The 16,036-nt window shown below is 33.6% G+C and overlaps 2 protein-coding genes across 7 annotated transcripts; both read right to left on the reverse strand.

Annotated features, from left to right (window-relative positions):
• Window positions 1-124: 124 nt before the first annotated feature.
• Ap-1-2beta (adaptor protein complex 1/2, beta subunit) lies at window positions 125-6,074 on the reverse strand. 2 transcript variants are annotated; one of them, XM_076380256.1, is made up of 11 exons: window positions 5,965-6,074; window positions 5,425-5,587; window positions 4,657-4,827; window positions 3,378-3,404; window positions 3,032-3,277; window positions 2,689-2,949; window positions 1,503-2,610; window positions 1,199-1,427; window positions 787-1,138; window positions 507-698; window positions 125-428 (listed from the first exon to the last, which is right to left on the reverse strand). In XM_076380256.1, the coding sequence occupies exons 2-11, from the start codon at window positions 5,530-5,532 to the stop codon at window positions 354-356; spliced, it is 2,769 nt and encodes a 922-aa protein (XP_076236371.1). In that variant the 5' UTR covers window positions 5,533-5,587; window positions 5,965-6,074; the 3' UTR covers window positions 125-353. The 2 variants fall into 2 exon arrangements, with proteins under 2 accessions (XP_076236371.1, XP_076236372.1); XM_076380257.1 differs by lacking the exon at window positions 3,378-3,404.
• A 427-nt stretch (window positions 6,075-6,501) lies between these two features.
• Window positions 6,502-15,616, reverse strand: Sbf (SET domain binding factor). 5 transcript variants are annotated; one of them, XM_076380591.1, is made up of 21 exons: window positions 14,905-15,615; window positions 14,622-14,707; window positions 14,262-14,549; window positions 13,972-14,191; window positions 13,645-13,886; window positions 13,257-13,562; window positions 12,996-13,173; window positions 12,712-12,916; window positions 11,031-12,632; window positions 10,769-10,959; window positions 10,277-10,672; window positions 9,990-10,206; window positions 9,710-9,911; window positions 9,487-9,632; window positions 8,562-9,407; window positions 8,349-8,496; window positions 8,134-8,279; window positions 7,830-8,056; window positions 7,543-7,749; window positions 7,384-7,466; window positions 6,502-7,312 (listed from the first exon to the last, which is right to left on the reverse strand). In XM_076380591.1, exons 1-21 carry the CDS (start codon window positions 15,002-15,004, stop codon window positions 7,220-7,222), a joined length of 6,129 nt encoding a protein of 2,042 aa, XP_076236706.1. In that variant the 5' UTR covers window positions 15,005-15,615; the 3' UTR covers window positions 6,502-7,219. The 5 variants fall into 5 exon arrangements, with proteins under 5 accessions (XP_076236706.1, XP_076236705.1, XP_076236704.1 ...); XM_076380590.1 differs by having other exon boundaries at window positions 10,277-10,675; XM_076380589.1 differs by having other exon boundaries at window positions 10,766-10,959.
• Window positions 15,617-16,036: the final 420 nt, after the last annotated feature.

Consider the following 16,036-nt stretch of genomic DNA (forward strand, 5'->3'; position numbering starts at 1 on the left):
TAATTAAATGTGTGTAATAGACATAGAAACTTTTTGATTTTTTAAAATTTGTAAAATTGATATACTGATATGTACACAAAATTTTTGTACCTCTACGACAAAATACAATAAACGTACAAGTAAGTCATCAACACAATTTGTTTATTTTCACTTACATTCACTTCTTGTATGATAAATTTAACAGTACATTAGATTCGTTTAAATTTATTATAAAATATAAACAAATGCGTTTAATAATTTTCAATTAGATAAATTATATATGTTGTACATAAATGATCTGCATTAACATGTCCAATTATGGTAATGAATTATGATATCTTTATAACTTAATATCAAATATTTTAATTTACTACTTAAGAATGTAAAATCGCATTGTATGCCTGAAATATGCCTGGTGCAACTTCCACGGAGCGAGATTTTAAAGACAACTGTAATTAAATGCAAATAGAAATACATTAACAAACATATTGTTAATAATAAGCGCAAAGATTTAAATCTATACTTACTGTAACATCAGGATTTCCTGGCTGTATTTTTAATTCATTTAGTACCCAAACATTATTTGTTAATTTAAGAGACTGATATAACATATCTTGTCCTTCTACATTTCTTTTAGCAATCGTAAATACATTATTTTGTTGCATTTTTTGGACAACTTGGTCGGCAGTCAACATTACTCCTTTTAATGTATATTGTACCTAAAATATTTAATACATATGCACTGACTTTAGTACGATTCATTTCGTAATAACTTTAACGATAATATAAAATAATAGGAATAAATACCTCATTTTGGGCAGGTATATCTTTCCACGTGCTAAGAAATACTCGTTTGTCTAATTGGCCATCCTCGGCAAAATAGGCATTCATGGGTACGATACAAGCAAAATAAAATACATCAATGTTATTTTTAATTGCAACCTGAAGATTATTTAAAGGTTCCATGCGCTGCACTGCCCCAGCAGTAGATAGAATTACACTGGTTTCTACACTAGCACCAGGATTTAATGGAGTTGGTACTTGTAATGGAGCAACTGGTGTTAAACCAAAACTGTTCTTATTTAATTGTATCGCAAAGGCTCCCATAGGTTGCATTGCTTTATTTGTGAATGTCATATCCATGCTAATCTGCCCATTCCTAATATAAAATAATGTTGAAGTTTCTCATTCTATTCAGATTTGCATACACATTACTTACTTCCGTGAGAATGTTCCCCATATGTCAAGTCCTTTGCCCTTCTCAGCAGGCAACCAATTAATTTTAGGTGGTACATACGATGTTGGCCCTTGATTAAAGCTAAATATGTCACCAAGAAGTCCTGTAGTACTTTGAGATACTACAGGCGCACTAGTTCCGGTATCACCCAAAATTCCATCCAACCACCCTTGTTGTGGAGGTGGTGTTGGAGTAACCATAGTTGGGCCGCCTGTAAAAGTCAATATAATGTATAAATTACAAAACCAGCAAAAATATTAAAAATAGTAAGACATACTTTACTTACCAATATCCATACTCAGAAGATCGCCTATTAGAGAATCTTGAGCTGGAATGACTTGTGGGTGAAGTTGTGTTGCATGTTGTCCTGAATCTTCATTCGAATTACTCCTAGCAGGCAATGATTTTCTAGCACCTGCTGATCTACCTTCAACGAAGGCAGTGGGTGGCTTATGATACACAGATGCTAAACTCGAAATGTGGCATATCAATTCATCTAACAATGTCGGCTCTAACAAATCTGTTTCTTCCGAAATAAGAGGTTTCTCTGCAAGTACAACCTCTTTGGCAGCTGCTGGATCAGTACTAAGTAGTCGCCAATAAATAAATCCTCGATCTCTTAAATCAGGATTATCAGAATCTTGCGTAGCCAAACTGAGAACTTGTTGAACCAATTCCTGAGTATCTGTAGGTCTTTTAAGAAACAGTTTGACGATTGCAGTGAGTAACTGTAATTGTACTTGAGTATTTTCATCATGAAATCCTTCTAAGAAACTTTCCAGTAGTTCATCTGCATTATCGATACGTTCTGCATATTCTCCAATAATCCATATCATGGAAGCGCGTGCTTCAGGTTCATCGAGCGTGTCCAAATTTTCACAAAGAGTTGAAATAATACTTTCATATTTGTTTGGATATTTTCGGAAAATATCTTTTATAACCACAATAGCCTCCTGTACGACATAATTGACCTTCGTTTGTATTAAATCCAGAAGCGTCGAAACACATCGTTCCGCAGACGGCTCAACTTTGATGGCACAACGACCAATAGCTCTTACTGCTTTTCGTACAAAGTCAACATCAACTTCTGTAGCGTATTCTTTCAGTTCAGATAAAACTTGAGCTATATTAGCTTGAGATGCTAAACGAATCATAATATCTAATTTTTCAAGTTTAACATATATCGGGTCGTTATACTTGACGAAGAAAACTTTCATCTCGTGCTTTAAAATATCTGGACGTTTTTGAACAATAAGATTTATATTTCGTAATGCTACATACTGAACTTCGGGTTCAGAGCTCAGTAAAGTTACAAGTGGAGGAGCTAATTTCTTTGTTAACGTGCCGACAAAATCGGATTCTGATTGCAACATTTCCATTAATTTCATTAAAACCTACATAAAAAAGAATGTTCTTTAGAAAATGAAATAATTTTATGAATTTATACCAGAGGATTAAAACTTATTTGATACCTTAACTGCAGATAAGACAACTGCAGCATTAGCATGAGCTAAGCGGGGGGTTATACGTTCGCAGATACTTTGTGCTTCACGATCATCTTTAGGTGAATAATTTGCAAGTGAATCTAAAATAAAAACTTGACCCCACTCTGTACATTCATTGAGAGCTGTCAATAGTTTATTAATAGTTTGTGCATTCATTTCAACTAAAGGTTGTCCACTTGGACTTGCTTCATTGATCTCAGATAGAGCAGCCACTGCATTTGCAACAACCTAAACAGAAGTATAAAATAAAAATGAGTGAATATATAATTGATATTAAAATTAAAATAGTAGGTAAAGTTAATATATTTACCATGGGATTACTGTCAGACAAGAGATCTTTCAATTGATCCAAAAATCCTTGATCTTCAACTAAAGCTGCGTTAATATCATACAGCTTGGCCACACAAACTGCTGCAGTCTTACGAACGTATGGATCCTCATCCTTCAGGCATTTTCGCAATGGTTCACAGAGATACTCAGTAATCTTGTCCACGCGTATACAACCCATTGTACGAACTGCTAGTGCTCGAATCAGTGGATTTGGGTCCTCGCAATCCTGCGCAAAAATCGGGCAAGCCAGGGATTCAAGTCTAGTCACAGCAGTGGCTATCTATCTCAACCCATGAATTTTAACGAAGTAGAAAGTGGTATGGTACCTTTATCATCGGAGATGTCGCTAGCTCCTTTTGCGTGTCAGAACGAAAAAGGTCAAATTGGTCACCGTCACCATTTGATTAATTGTTAAATATTATACTTATCAACCATTTAATGTAATGTGATGTAGAACTGATCATTTTTTAAAGAGCACGAGATATTCTTTGTAATTTCTATGTTTATAGTTTTCTTTTTTGTAGTAATTTACAAATTAAAATTAAATTACAAGTTCCACATTAAGTTCAGTGTCATGCACATAAGAATATGTTACATATCTATTCAAACATTAAGAAATGTACATCTAAGTGTTTATAATAATTGCATTATTATATATCAATTTAAACATTGATTACACTTATTAACACTTAAGTTTTGAAAAGAATAAAACACTTTGCGTGCAGATAGTGTGAATATGCACTGCATACAAGCAGCAGTTTATAATGCAATCATACATATATAAAATGAACATTTAAGGAATTGGTTTCTTCATGCTGTTTACACATTAGACACTTGTGACTAAGGAATAAATTCTTGTTTCTACCACTTAGGCTGTTTGTTCCAAACTTAATATTTAAAATTCAATTACATTTTTATTATATGTATACAGCTATATCATTATTATATAATTTTCTACAAGCTATTTAATAGTAAATAATATTTCTGTGACTTGTAGAAAAATTCCCATGCTCCATTTTGAGAAATAGCACAAAGTGCATTAATATCAAAATACTAGCATTTTGAATTCTTAGAATGATCTTTTTAATTATGTTACTAAATATTACAACTGTCATAATTCCATTCTTGTTTTTAATGCTAAACTGAATTGAAAAGAGATACTGGAATTTGGTAATAAACATAACAGAATCATGACAGGTATATGGAAATTAATATATAACTATATAATTTACAAATTAGGACAACAATAATTATATTCTATTTAGCCAAATTCCAGTCTCGTGCCCTTTGAAAAATAAGCAATTCAGTAAGAGAGAACAAAAGGTACATTCCGTCCCATAACGCAGACAGCTCTGTGCAAACTGATGTAATTTGCAAAGCACGGTCTGTACATGATGCGAGGCAGGCTGTAAAATTAATGAAATTTATTTGGAAAAAAAAAAGGTATGAAACTTAAGAAAACTTTCATATGGAACTTTGTTTTCCAGCTTGCCTCTTTGCAGACAGAGACTCTCAACATCATCCAAGTGTCATTAAAATATATAGAGGATAAAAGTGCATTAATAAAACATGATAAATAGGTATTGATCTTCTGAGCTACATTACCTTAACAAATGTGTTGACAGCCATGATAGCCATGTCTGGTTGACTTTTGGCATAATTCATCAGATACAAATACACTAGCTTCTTCAGTTCCAAATTATCTGTCTGCATGCAGTTGACCACATCAGGAAAAAGTGCTGATACATCTTTGCCCACAGTCATGGAAGCAATTACCTAAACACAGTTGATACTCTATGTAAGTAATTAATAAAAGAATATTTTTAGAGAGACAAAAGTAATAATTCTAGTTACATAAAAATTACTGTAAAAATAGTTATATTATTATTATTATTGAAATAAATTATAGGAATATTATACTAAATGTAGTGAAATGATCATTACAATATTAATTCATCAATGAAATTATGTTTATGAGAGGCAAATAAAAAATGTGAACTAAATAAATAACAATATCATTAAGACATCTTAATTTTAATGAGTTTTATTGTACGCCTCCAATGGTCCTCTTTGTGCAGCATGAAACAGATTTTTTCATTTGGTGCTTATAAGCCCACACAGTAGTAACATTGCAAATGAAAGCACAAAGTTAAACAAATATAGTAACTGAATTATGCAATATTGAGGAATGAAATGTGATATGTTCATCACTTACCATACAGAAAACACATTACCTTTTAAAATTAAGCTGCATAAGATTATTTTCTATTTATAAATTATGAGTATGTGATCAAATAAATATAATGAACATTAAATGGTTATATGATTTACAATCTTTACTTCATTGTTACAAAATTTAATCATTCAACTCACCTTTTTCACAGCTTCTTTCTTTTTCTCCTTTTTGTCATTATTTAACTCTGATTTAAGTTCAAATATTTCTCCTTTCTTTGTAGTAGTGAAATATTTGGAATCTGTCATGTTGAAGTTTTTTAATAATCCACAAAATTATAATGTGAATGTACAAGTATATATTCTGAAAAAGAAACAACTCTGTATTGCAGATACAATAGTGTAGCAAAATTAAATAAGGTTTCAATATAGCAAACCATTTGGATTGGATCAATGTTCAGAATATATAGTGCCATTCTACTAACTCTCAAAGAAACGAATAATTTACTTAAATTTGTTTAATTTTTACAAAAAATGTCAATGTTTTTTATAATTTGAAAACTTAATTAAGTTTTACGAGTACTTAAAATGCAATATAAGTAACGGAATATCGAAAAAGTATTGATGTATCTGAATCCTGTATCTACTTTTTTCGTGAAATGAAATCTTAACCGTTAATATTCACAACAATTGAAATGATTGATTAAAACCCTTATTTAACAATATGTAGTTTTAAAATACCTCAATTGTTTTAAATGTTTAACAAATGTGAAAAATCGTTGTCTGACAGGACATTGACAGCTCCCTAAGCAAAACGCCCTTCAACCACAGACCAAATGCTCGCAATGGAACCATACGTTCCAATAAGTTCTATTGTGCTTTCTGTATTCGGGATAGAGGGCATACCTAGGGTGAAATTTAATTCTAGGATCATAAACGATAGAACACTTAGTTTGGCGACTGAATAATTATTTGGTGTTCATACTAGCGTTAATAATCACTAGACGGCAAATAAAAAAACTGTTTTAAAATTGGTAGTAGTCTGATCTAAAAATATTTAAAAATCAGGCTATTTAAAGTATGTAAATTTAGAACAGGTATACGAATAAAAGTTAGAGAAAGATTAATGAAAAAATATCCAGATGTTCTGTTCCATAATTCTTAAAAAACTTCAAACTTTATTTTCAATTACTTAATTGCTGTAACGACATTAACAAAGTATCAAAAAAATTATGATAACATTATATAATTTGTTAAACATACTTTCACATGCTCAATTTATCATTAAAAATTTGAAAATTTTGTTTATAGACTATAAATATATTTTGTACGAGCAAAATATCAATGGCGTGTTTAGTAAAGAGATTAAAATAGTACAAATACAAGAGTAAATTTAACTAATAATTAACAGTATACAAAGGTTTTGTTTAATGTAAATTTTACTGATAAGCGTAGCAGAGTTATGAAAAAAATGTTACATGAGAATTCGACAAAAAAACATATCTTTGTTCGTATTCACGCTTCACTTATGCAATAAGCGAGATCGCGACTTACACAACTACAATTGTAATTACATTAAGATGTTATTACAACTATAATTCTCAGAACAGGCAATCTATTCAACATTTTAACATATTTTAAGGTCGATTTATATTTATAATTCATAAAATTAAAAACATAATAAAATAAAAAATTTGTTAACGTTTAGTTGAGTATGCATCGATCTTTCATCTTCCAGCTGAAATAATTCAAATTTAACATAATTATATAATTACAATATACATTTATATAATAATGCTATGTCAAAGATATGATTACATCACATTCAATTTATGATACTGTTTTCAGTTCAACAACCATCGGTTTTAAAATATTTAAAGCAAAATTATTGCAGTCTATAATAGTACTATTAGACTATACAATAGAATGTAACAAAATTAAAGTTTGTTTTAATCTATCAGTCACTTGCAAGTTTTAAATTAGAGGTATAACCAAGTTATTGTAAGCACGCTTGAACTTTCTCGATCCATTCTTGTGCAGTCGCTGCATCGCCAGCACAAAAATTATATGTACGTCTGTTTGTACGTAGCTGTAAATAGAATTTATTTATGTAATAGGAAATGTACATTTAATATTATTTAAAAATAATTTTACACTTACATCAAAGAATGATTTATCGTCCGTTTTCTTTGGTGGCCCCGGCATCGGTGCAGCTGGAGTTACAGAAACTACTTCAGCTAGATCTACAAAAGTACACAAAACAAATTTTAACTGTTACATAGTTTATATCATATTGTTTATTAAGTGAGTTATCCATACCTATGTATCCTTTACAATGAGAATCTTCCATTGCATCATAATACCTTAACTGATGCTTGATTGAATCGAGCACGAACCATCTCTGTTTCCAACCTTTAAGCAAAGCACCTCGCTTGTAAAGGTAACCTTCATGTGTTCTATTTTCTGCAACATTGCTAGAGAATTGTTCGTAATATTGTTGTGAAGTTGTTTGTATTGTAGTGACACCTACATAGAAATTATATGTAATGAATAACATGACTCAGAAAACTTCTTAATAAGTAAGTGAAGTAATGTAACATTCATACTTGAATTTACGCTTCCATTATCACCACCACTTCGTGTTAGAGTATGAGTCTGTAAATTATCAGTCACCGCTTTGTACTTTGTGCAATTTTTTGGTACTGCATCAGCACATTTATCGTGACACACATGACCGCAATCAACACATCGTAAACCAGCTTTTACAGGACCCCATAATACACCATGGCAGGCATCACAATGAGTAGGTGTTGCTGAATCCAATCTTTCGAATCTTCAAAAATACAATTTATGAAGATTTAGTATTAATTTTAGCGTATTTATCAATGAATAACTGAATAGACAAATAACCTATGAGGGTGTGCGTAAACGGAACCATCGTTCCCTGAAGTACTTCCACCAGCAAGTTTACCTCTTAAAAGCAATTCTAATGTCGATCGTTTATGAATCAATCGACCATGATATCGGACCAAGGCTGTGCTAAATGACGCATGTCTCTGTATGTAAAAAAAGTTTACATTGAATATTAGCATTCTTCTTTCAAAAATTAAATACGTATTACTTACTGCCAATGAGTCCGTATTTGGCAGTTCAAGTTTATCCCAAAGAACTTTCCACTTTTGTGGTAGATGACCCAATTCAGTTTCTAATTTATGGATTTCCTCTAAAAGATGGGAAAATTGATCGGGAACCATTGTACTTATACCATCGTACCTAAATTTATAAACGATGTTAATAATGTAACAAAATAAGTTACATATGTATATGTTGAATCTTACCCTTGTGTAACTACTTTGCGATTGCTTTTCACCACACCATCAGCAGCTTCTGCTTCTTCTTCTTGCTGTGAATCTTGTTGTAGAACTTCTAAATCGTATGCTGGCCCATGAGCCAATTCTTCTTCCAAATAATACTGCCAAATATCGAGATTCGGTAGATGCGAAACGGGTCTCAGCACTGTATGCTCCGTGTTAGGAGTATACATGAAATTGTAAAACAAGGGACATCTTGCATGTTGTTTTTCAATGTAATCAAATATGCTTTGACCGAGATTACAGCCGGTATTTGTCCCTGCTAGTCTACCTCCAGGATAAAAAGTTTCGTCATCGCTACCAGTATCCACACCTTTGTGGTGACTTGTTAAGGAGCCTCTTTTGTCTTCCACGGCAGTAATGCCGCATTCTACTCTATCGAATTCACAGTCTAACAAGAAGGTACGATAACGACAAGAAACAGAGTGATATGCCAAAAATTTTAAATAGTATTCATTGAATTCAAACGCTAATGGAAATTGTTTCTGGATTTGATGCACTATATCTAGAAATTGAAGGAAAGTAGGAGTGAAATTTGTAGTTTGAGAGTTTGCAGCGAGATTGCTTCTGTGACCAAATCTGTGGCCAAATCCAAGCCATTCTTTTTCGATTAATGTTCGGAAACCATCGATGGTTCTATAATGAGGATCAAGACATACTTGAGCAACAGAACAAACTGTTGCAGTAGTATCCCAACCATCTTCTAAACAAACAGCCACAGATGAACCCTGCATATCCATTAAGTCTATGACAGCTCCAGATAATTGCATTAAATTCTGAAGCTGCTGTAACCATTCTGAATTTTCAATTAATCTGAAATTATGACCATTATTTGTTAAAAATTTTCATAACCAACACAATTATTTTATTCTTTTGAAAACGTTAAACATACTTGTAAAAACTTTGGTCAGGTTCTATATTTGGAGAACTAGGAACACAGGCTCGCATAAGTTTCTTAAATGCAGCTTTAGTATGTCTTACATCATAATATTCCACTGGAATGAAATCAGTTTTCGGTGCTGATTCCGCTTTAACACCCTTTAGTATTATAAAAATCAGTTATGGTAACATTGAAGTATATAAATTGCTAATAGTTTCAAGATTAATTATCTTACTTTCATATGCGCCTTTTCACCAAGAATATACAGAGCAGCACGTTGGAAAGTATGAACGCATTCCGTGCCGCTATCTGAATCCGCAGAATGTCTCACAGTTCCACGTTGATGAACTGAAGTTAAGGAAGCTTGAGAACTATGCCTTTTATCCTTTAACGAACCCCAACGTCCAAAATTCTTAGGACCCTTACCTCCTGATGAACTATAGACGGTACATGATTGTACAAACTTCTTAATACACTTTAGAAAATATTAATAACATTTTTTTTAAATTACATACCTCAGTGTTCCAATGGCTTTATTAAATGGATTTCGTCGCGATTGTTCAGGAGTAGCATTGCGATCTTCAGCAGCTAACAACAGAGAATCAATACTAAGAGAGCTATCAGACATTCCCCATGCAGAACCCTGTCTCAATGCGGATAATGGTGTTGCAGATACAAGAGCCATTATATATTTCTCTTGTTCTAGAGATGATGTTGTCTCCGAAGATGTTGCTATTAATGTAGAAAAATGTTACTTAAACAAGAAAATAAACAATTATGATATTCTATTTTCAGATAGTACCTTTTAAATTCCCAGCAGATGTAGGATGGGCTTTTAACATGCCCATAACACCTTTCCCATGATAACCTGCTCCTCTAATAAGAAGTGCCTTTGTTCGTGGATGCTTCCAAGTGATAACTGGAATTCTGTTATGTCTATAAAGTCGACAGAATCGGCGAATACTTTCATCTGACACTGACGAAGGAACAATAAGAAGTGCAGGATAACTTCGACAAATCATATAGACACAATTCACTGAAGATAGTCGAAATGGTTCATTCCTACGATTGCTATGTGGACCATTTGAATATAATCCTAAACGATACCAATCTCTGACATAACTTCGTTCGGATAATCGTTCCAAAGTTTTTGCATCAGTCGGTGGTTGAGTTACGATGCCAGGGATCTCAAAGTCATCTACTGTGAGAATGATATGTGTTAATAAATTTCGAAATTCAAAGCTGTTTCTTTGAGCACGTACGAAACAGTAAATAATTAGAACAAACTCACCACTAAGATCATCATCATGACTTAGATCATTATTATCTGTTACTGGTAAACTCATTCGACCAGGTGATGTCATGTACTTATTGTTAGTAATTATATTCATATTTGGCAAGACATATTTTTGTCTTTTAGACGACTGCTTTGGCTTAAAGCCGGCTTTACGAGCAGTTTTCAAAAGAGTTTTCTTAGCAAATCCTCTGAAAGATAACAATTCTTATATTAAGTCAGTGATAAATATAACTGAATTTATATATAGAACTTGACTCACTTAAGAGTAGCATTTTTTTCTTTTCCTTTGTGGTGTGCGGTTTGAGTGACTAATACTTGGCCATTGAAAGCAAAATGATGAAAAATGTGTGGCGGATATCGAGCTTTATGAACTAACTTTCGTAAAGTTTCAATATTTTCAGGCGTAACTTCTTCATCAAAAGCTAATTTTATTAATTGGAAAGTACAAGAACGCAGTTGAAGGCCTTCTTGCAAACACTGATCTAAGTGTGCTAAATGTTGCACAGCGACTCGTTTTTCCTTAGTTAGAGATGTTACAGGAAAAGCTCGAACTACTAACTGTTCACAGGCAAATGGATCACAGGGTATTCCCTTAAATACAATTCTGTAATTAGTAAGGAATATCGCTCCTTCTGCTGGCAAGAGTGGTGGTATTTTTGGCAATCCTGCAGAACTTTCTTCTCTTCCGTCTGGCAAAAGATAAACACGTAATCCATCCATAATGACTTCTTCGCCAGGTAGCATATTGGGTGTCAAGATTTTAGGCTTTTGTATTGGAGGTAGCCTCTTGCTTTCTCTATGTACAGCTTCAAGGGTTTCAATATGCATGTGAACAATGCCAGGGACCATTTGATGTAAACACCTTACGTGTTCAGCGCTTACACCCCCTTCAGTGCAAACACGATCTACGAATCGCGAAACCATTCGAATAACGGCGCTTCCAGTTTCACCGGGATCGGTTTCTTCAAATCCAGATTCTGCGTCTCCACTATCACTTGCTACACTATTTGTAATACTATTACTTGCTCTTTCATCATCGTAAACATTATCCTGGCGATGAGTTTTCGCACCTATATCTAATGGAACTAATAAATAAACCATTCGATTTGCATAGTGAATTGCTTGACTGTACATAGTACTTTCTTCACTTGCAATGAGCTCTTTCTGTTTCTCAGGATCTATCGTTGGCCATATTCTCATTTGTTCGGCAGCTATTTCGAGAGCCGATGGTTCTTGAATTTGATAAATTGAGTATCTGTCACGGAAAGGAAATTCTTTACCATCACGTGGACTAATAGGACTCAAAATACCATCGTTCATAAGTCGCGGCGGAGAGTTTTCTCCAGGAAGATATAATCGTTTAATATCTTTTTGTACGTCCAGGTAGAAAGCATCTTCCCAAAATTGTTGATTCTGCCATACAGAATGCTCTTGGATACAGGTGTAAGCAAATTGAATTACTCCTGTGCATAGTTTTCTACAAAATGCAGTTGCAAGAGGGAGAAGTGCAGCGGCAACTCCGTGTTCATCCATGGACGAATCATCTTGTAATGCGCAATTCATTAATCGAACTACGAGATCAAATTGCTGGTGTTCTAACATGGCTTTGTTGCCAACAACATGCTGCGACAATTCCATACAAAGTGCTAAACGAGCAGCTTTGCTTTTTAAAGCTCTCAGTACAGCTGGAAAGGTTTTACGAGCATCTGATATTTTATTTTCAAATATACAATTTATACAGTTACGTAGAACTTCAAGTCTTCGCGCAGAATTGCTAACCAAATGTCTAGTGTCATGGACAAATGAAATATGTGGACCTATAGGTACAATACGAGGTTGTGATGGTCTTAATGACGATAATCTGTACACAATGAGTATAAAATGTTATAAAATAGCACTGTATATAATAATAATGTATAAAGTCTATTCGTAATACCAACCTAACTTTGAGATTATTTTTAGCTAGACCTTCATCTATAATTGCTTGAACTTGTTCCGGATTAATACGCGGTAAAAGAGGTTGATGTATTCTAGCGAATGCACCTTCAGGTGGTTTCAAGATCTTTTGCACATACGGTTGGGGATTTGGATTTTCATTTGTGTATAATTGTTGTGCTAACTCTTGAATATGTGTTAAAATAAGTCCTAAAAATAATATACACTTGTCAAATTAAATAGAAATGCATAAAATACATTGCTTGCAACATATTATATTATTACTGACTGTGATCTTGTGCTTCTTGTTTCAATTGGTCACTCAAATTGCTATATAATTCATCCCATACATCGCAAGGCCGCCATGGTGGACCTCTTTCTGCAATGAAGGAAGTAAAAAACATGCAATCCAAAACTCTAGTTGTAAAATCACAATCTGTCAAGCCTCGTTCTCCTAGAAAAGCTGCCTGGAGATGGAAAATATAAATTACATATTACTTTTCCATTTCCAATTGTTGTTAAAAACGAGAAAAAGATAATAATTAAAAACCTTATGAAATGTTATAACAGGTTTCGGGTGAATCCTTATTAATGTTAGACAGCTTCTGTAACCTTGCAACAATTGAGCAAAAGTTCTCATAAAAACTGCTCTTAATTCCTTATCCAGCATAGGAGAATGAGGAGCTCGTGTTGCAAGTGGAGGAAAGGCGTAGTCTGCACAAGTTAGTTCTGGCTGCAATACTAAAGACAATGCTTCTTGTGTTTGCGACAGAAGGGGTTCTGGAAGTAGCGGAAGCGAAACTCCGTCTGGAACCATGATAGCACCTCCATCTAAATCAGCAACTATTACGTCCATCTAAAAAAAAATATAACGTGTATATAAAAATAATCGTATCGTAATACAAGATCGTATTACACTAATATTAAATACATCTTACAAGTTCTGCAACTTCATATTTCAGTGAACTGTGTACTCCCATAATGAATGGTGTGGGGGTACTGAGTACCTCAACTAAAGCTGCTGGTAAAAGAGGAATGTAAACGTGTGTGTATCTAAATGGATACATTAGTGCAGTAAGAGCACGGCATCCTTCAGTTAATCTCGAGTAACTTGCAGAATGGAAAAGTATTTTGTGTTCTGTCATAACAGCACAGAACAATACTAATACATTACGAATACCTATGAAATAGAAAAAGAATTTTTTACTAATGAAAACGTTCAAAAATTAATATATTATTTAAAATGTAAGTCATTATGCACTTACCTAACTGCTGAAAAAGAAGATTTACGCTAGTGTGAGTTATTGGAAGAGAAGGACTAATTGGAGGTTGAAGTGCCTGACGATCACCTGCACCAATACTAAATCGTACTTGTGGTCCCCCTGCAGGTGGGACTTGTATACAACCTAATATGTTTCCTACCAATGTTTCTAATGGTATACCAAGATTTTCTATGTACACAGTGTATATAATACCAAGGCAATTCTAATGTAACAATATAGAAGTATTAGTACAATTATCATGACATTCTTAATGTATACAAAATTTTACATACCCTAAAAGTTTCGATGTAATCAAGTCTGGAAACCAGCACCAGACATTTGGGTGCATACATAATGCTGTGATGTGCAATTGCAGGTATTGTTCTAACCAAAGAACGGCTATCACCATCTACTGGATCTTCTTCTTCATCTACAGGCTTACTTGGCATAATCGACACTGTTTCATTAAAACACATGCAAGCACAATAATGGCGATTTGCATCAATGTCAGTTAATATTGACACAAAAAATCTTGGTTCTTGTCTTTCTGTAGATAGAGCCCACCCTTGAGGTTGACAAAACTACAAAATGACACATAGTATTATAATGATATATGATATAGATACGCATGAATCAATAAAGTAAACCCTTACCCATTCTATTCCTTCAATAAATGGTGTTTCTGGCCAATCCTTTTCTGGGAATCTTTGTAAAATAATTCCATTACTTATGCCCCCTCCTACAAGAGAAACAGTAAATATAATATACAACGTACATTTATGATAAATTATTTAAAATTTCTAGCAGTTAATCAGTTTTTATGTGAATTTCTAAATTTGAATACTAGTATCTAAGTAGACGATTATAAAATTAAATATTACACACAAAATTTTGGACATGTAACATTTCAGGGTAACAGTGTGAATGAAAACTTACTCTCTTTTTCGTGGTCGTAGCCGACCACAACAAAGTAGTCGGCTAACCGAGACATTTCGGTGTATTCGTGGGGCTGCGTGGGGGTGATAGCGCCCAACATCCCACATAAACTTCAATACACGTGATTTCATGGACCGTATCCTACCAAGCAACGATCAACTACCTTGTGTCAACGGATCATGTAAACACACAACAATATGTAAATCAGCCGCACGACATTAGAAACATTTTGCGATTCGTGTTCTTTCGCTTGAATGCCACACTAATTTCCAAATAAAATGCCAGAAACTTAGTAATATCACGAATACATTTTAGAAATTTTGTAGTCGTTGAAGAGTGATTTTCAGACGGTGGTTGAAACTCCGAAGACACTCCACGCACTGCTTTGAGCGAGATCTTTCGCGATCGTCGCGTTCAGGAAATAAGCTCACCCGTCATCGTGAGCTTATGATATTCTACTTATTTTATAAATCACAACACAATGCCACACCCCAATGCTTTAATCCATAACCTTCCTGGCTCAAGCGCCACATTGGGTGTTTGTTGAACCGCGTATGAACCAAAACGCGCCACGGATGTACGAACGAACAGACGAACGCGCTATAATTCGCATTTAATTTTACTTTTTTTGTCTTCTGCTTCAGTCACTAAGAGTACCTTAGATCTGAAAACAAGCACGTTATTATAGATGTTACTCTGATACAACTTTATAGCGCATTCATAGTGGAAAATAATTGCATAACGAGATGTGCAATATTCGCATTCACAGTATAGGTATACTCTATTACTATTATGCAAAAATATACTATTTATATAAATAAAGTGACATTGCACTCAAGTTCATTACTCTTCAAATGACCAATGATCGACTTTCTTGTATTTCTATTTTTCTATAATATTATCTGGCAGTAAAGAAGGTTTCTTAAAGCGATTAATATCGGTTGGGGGAATAAAGTAATTCAAACGTATTTATGATATTATATTATTTAATAAACGTCATTTTTTCTATCTTGAGATAAATGATTACCCATGCATTTTTTTGTCTAATGAGTGGATTAAAGAGAAATGTGGAAAGAGTACTATAAATCATGCTATCAAACTTGTGAACTGCTCCTTGTAATACACAATCTGG

This window comes from Calliopsis andreniformis, chromosome 6, assembly GCF_051401765.1.
Source record: "Calliopsis andreniformis isolate RMS-2024a chromosome 6, iyCalAndr_principal, whole genome shotgun sequence".
Lineage (NCBI taxonomy): Eukaryota > Metazoa > Arthropoda > Insecta > Hymenoptera > Andrenidae > Calliopsis > Calliopsis andreniformis.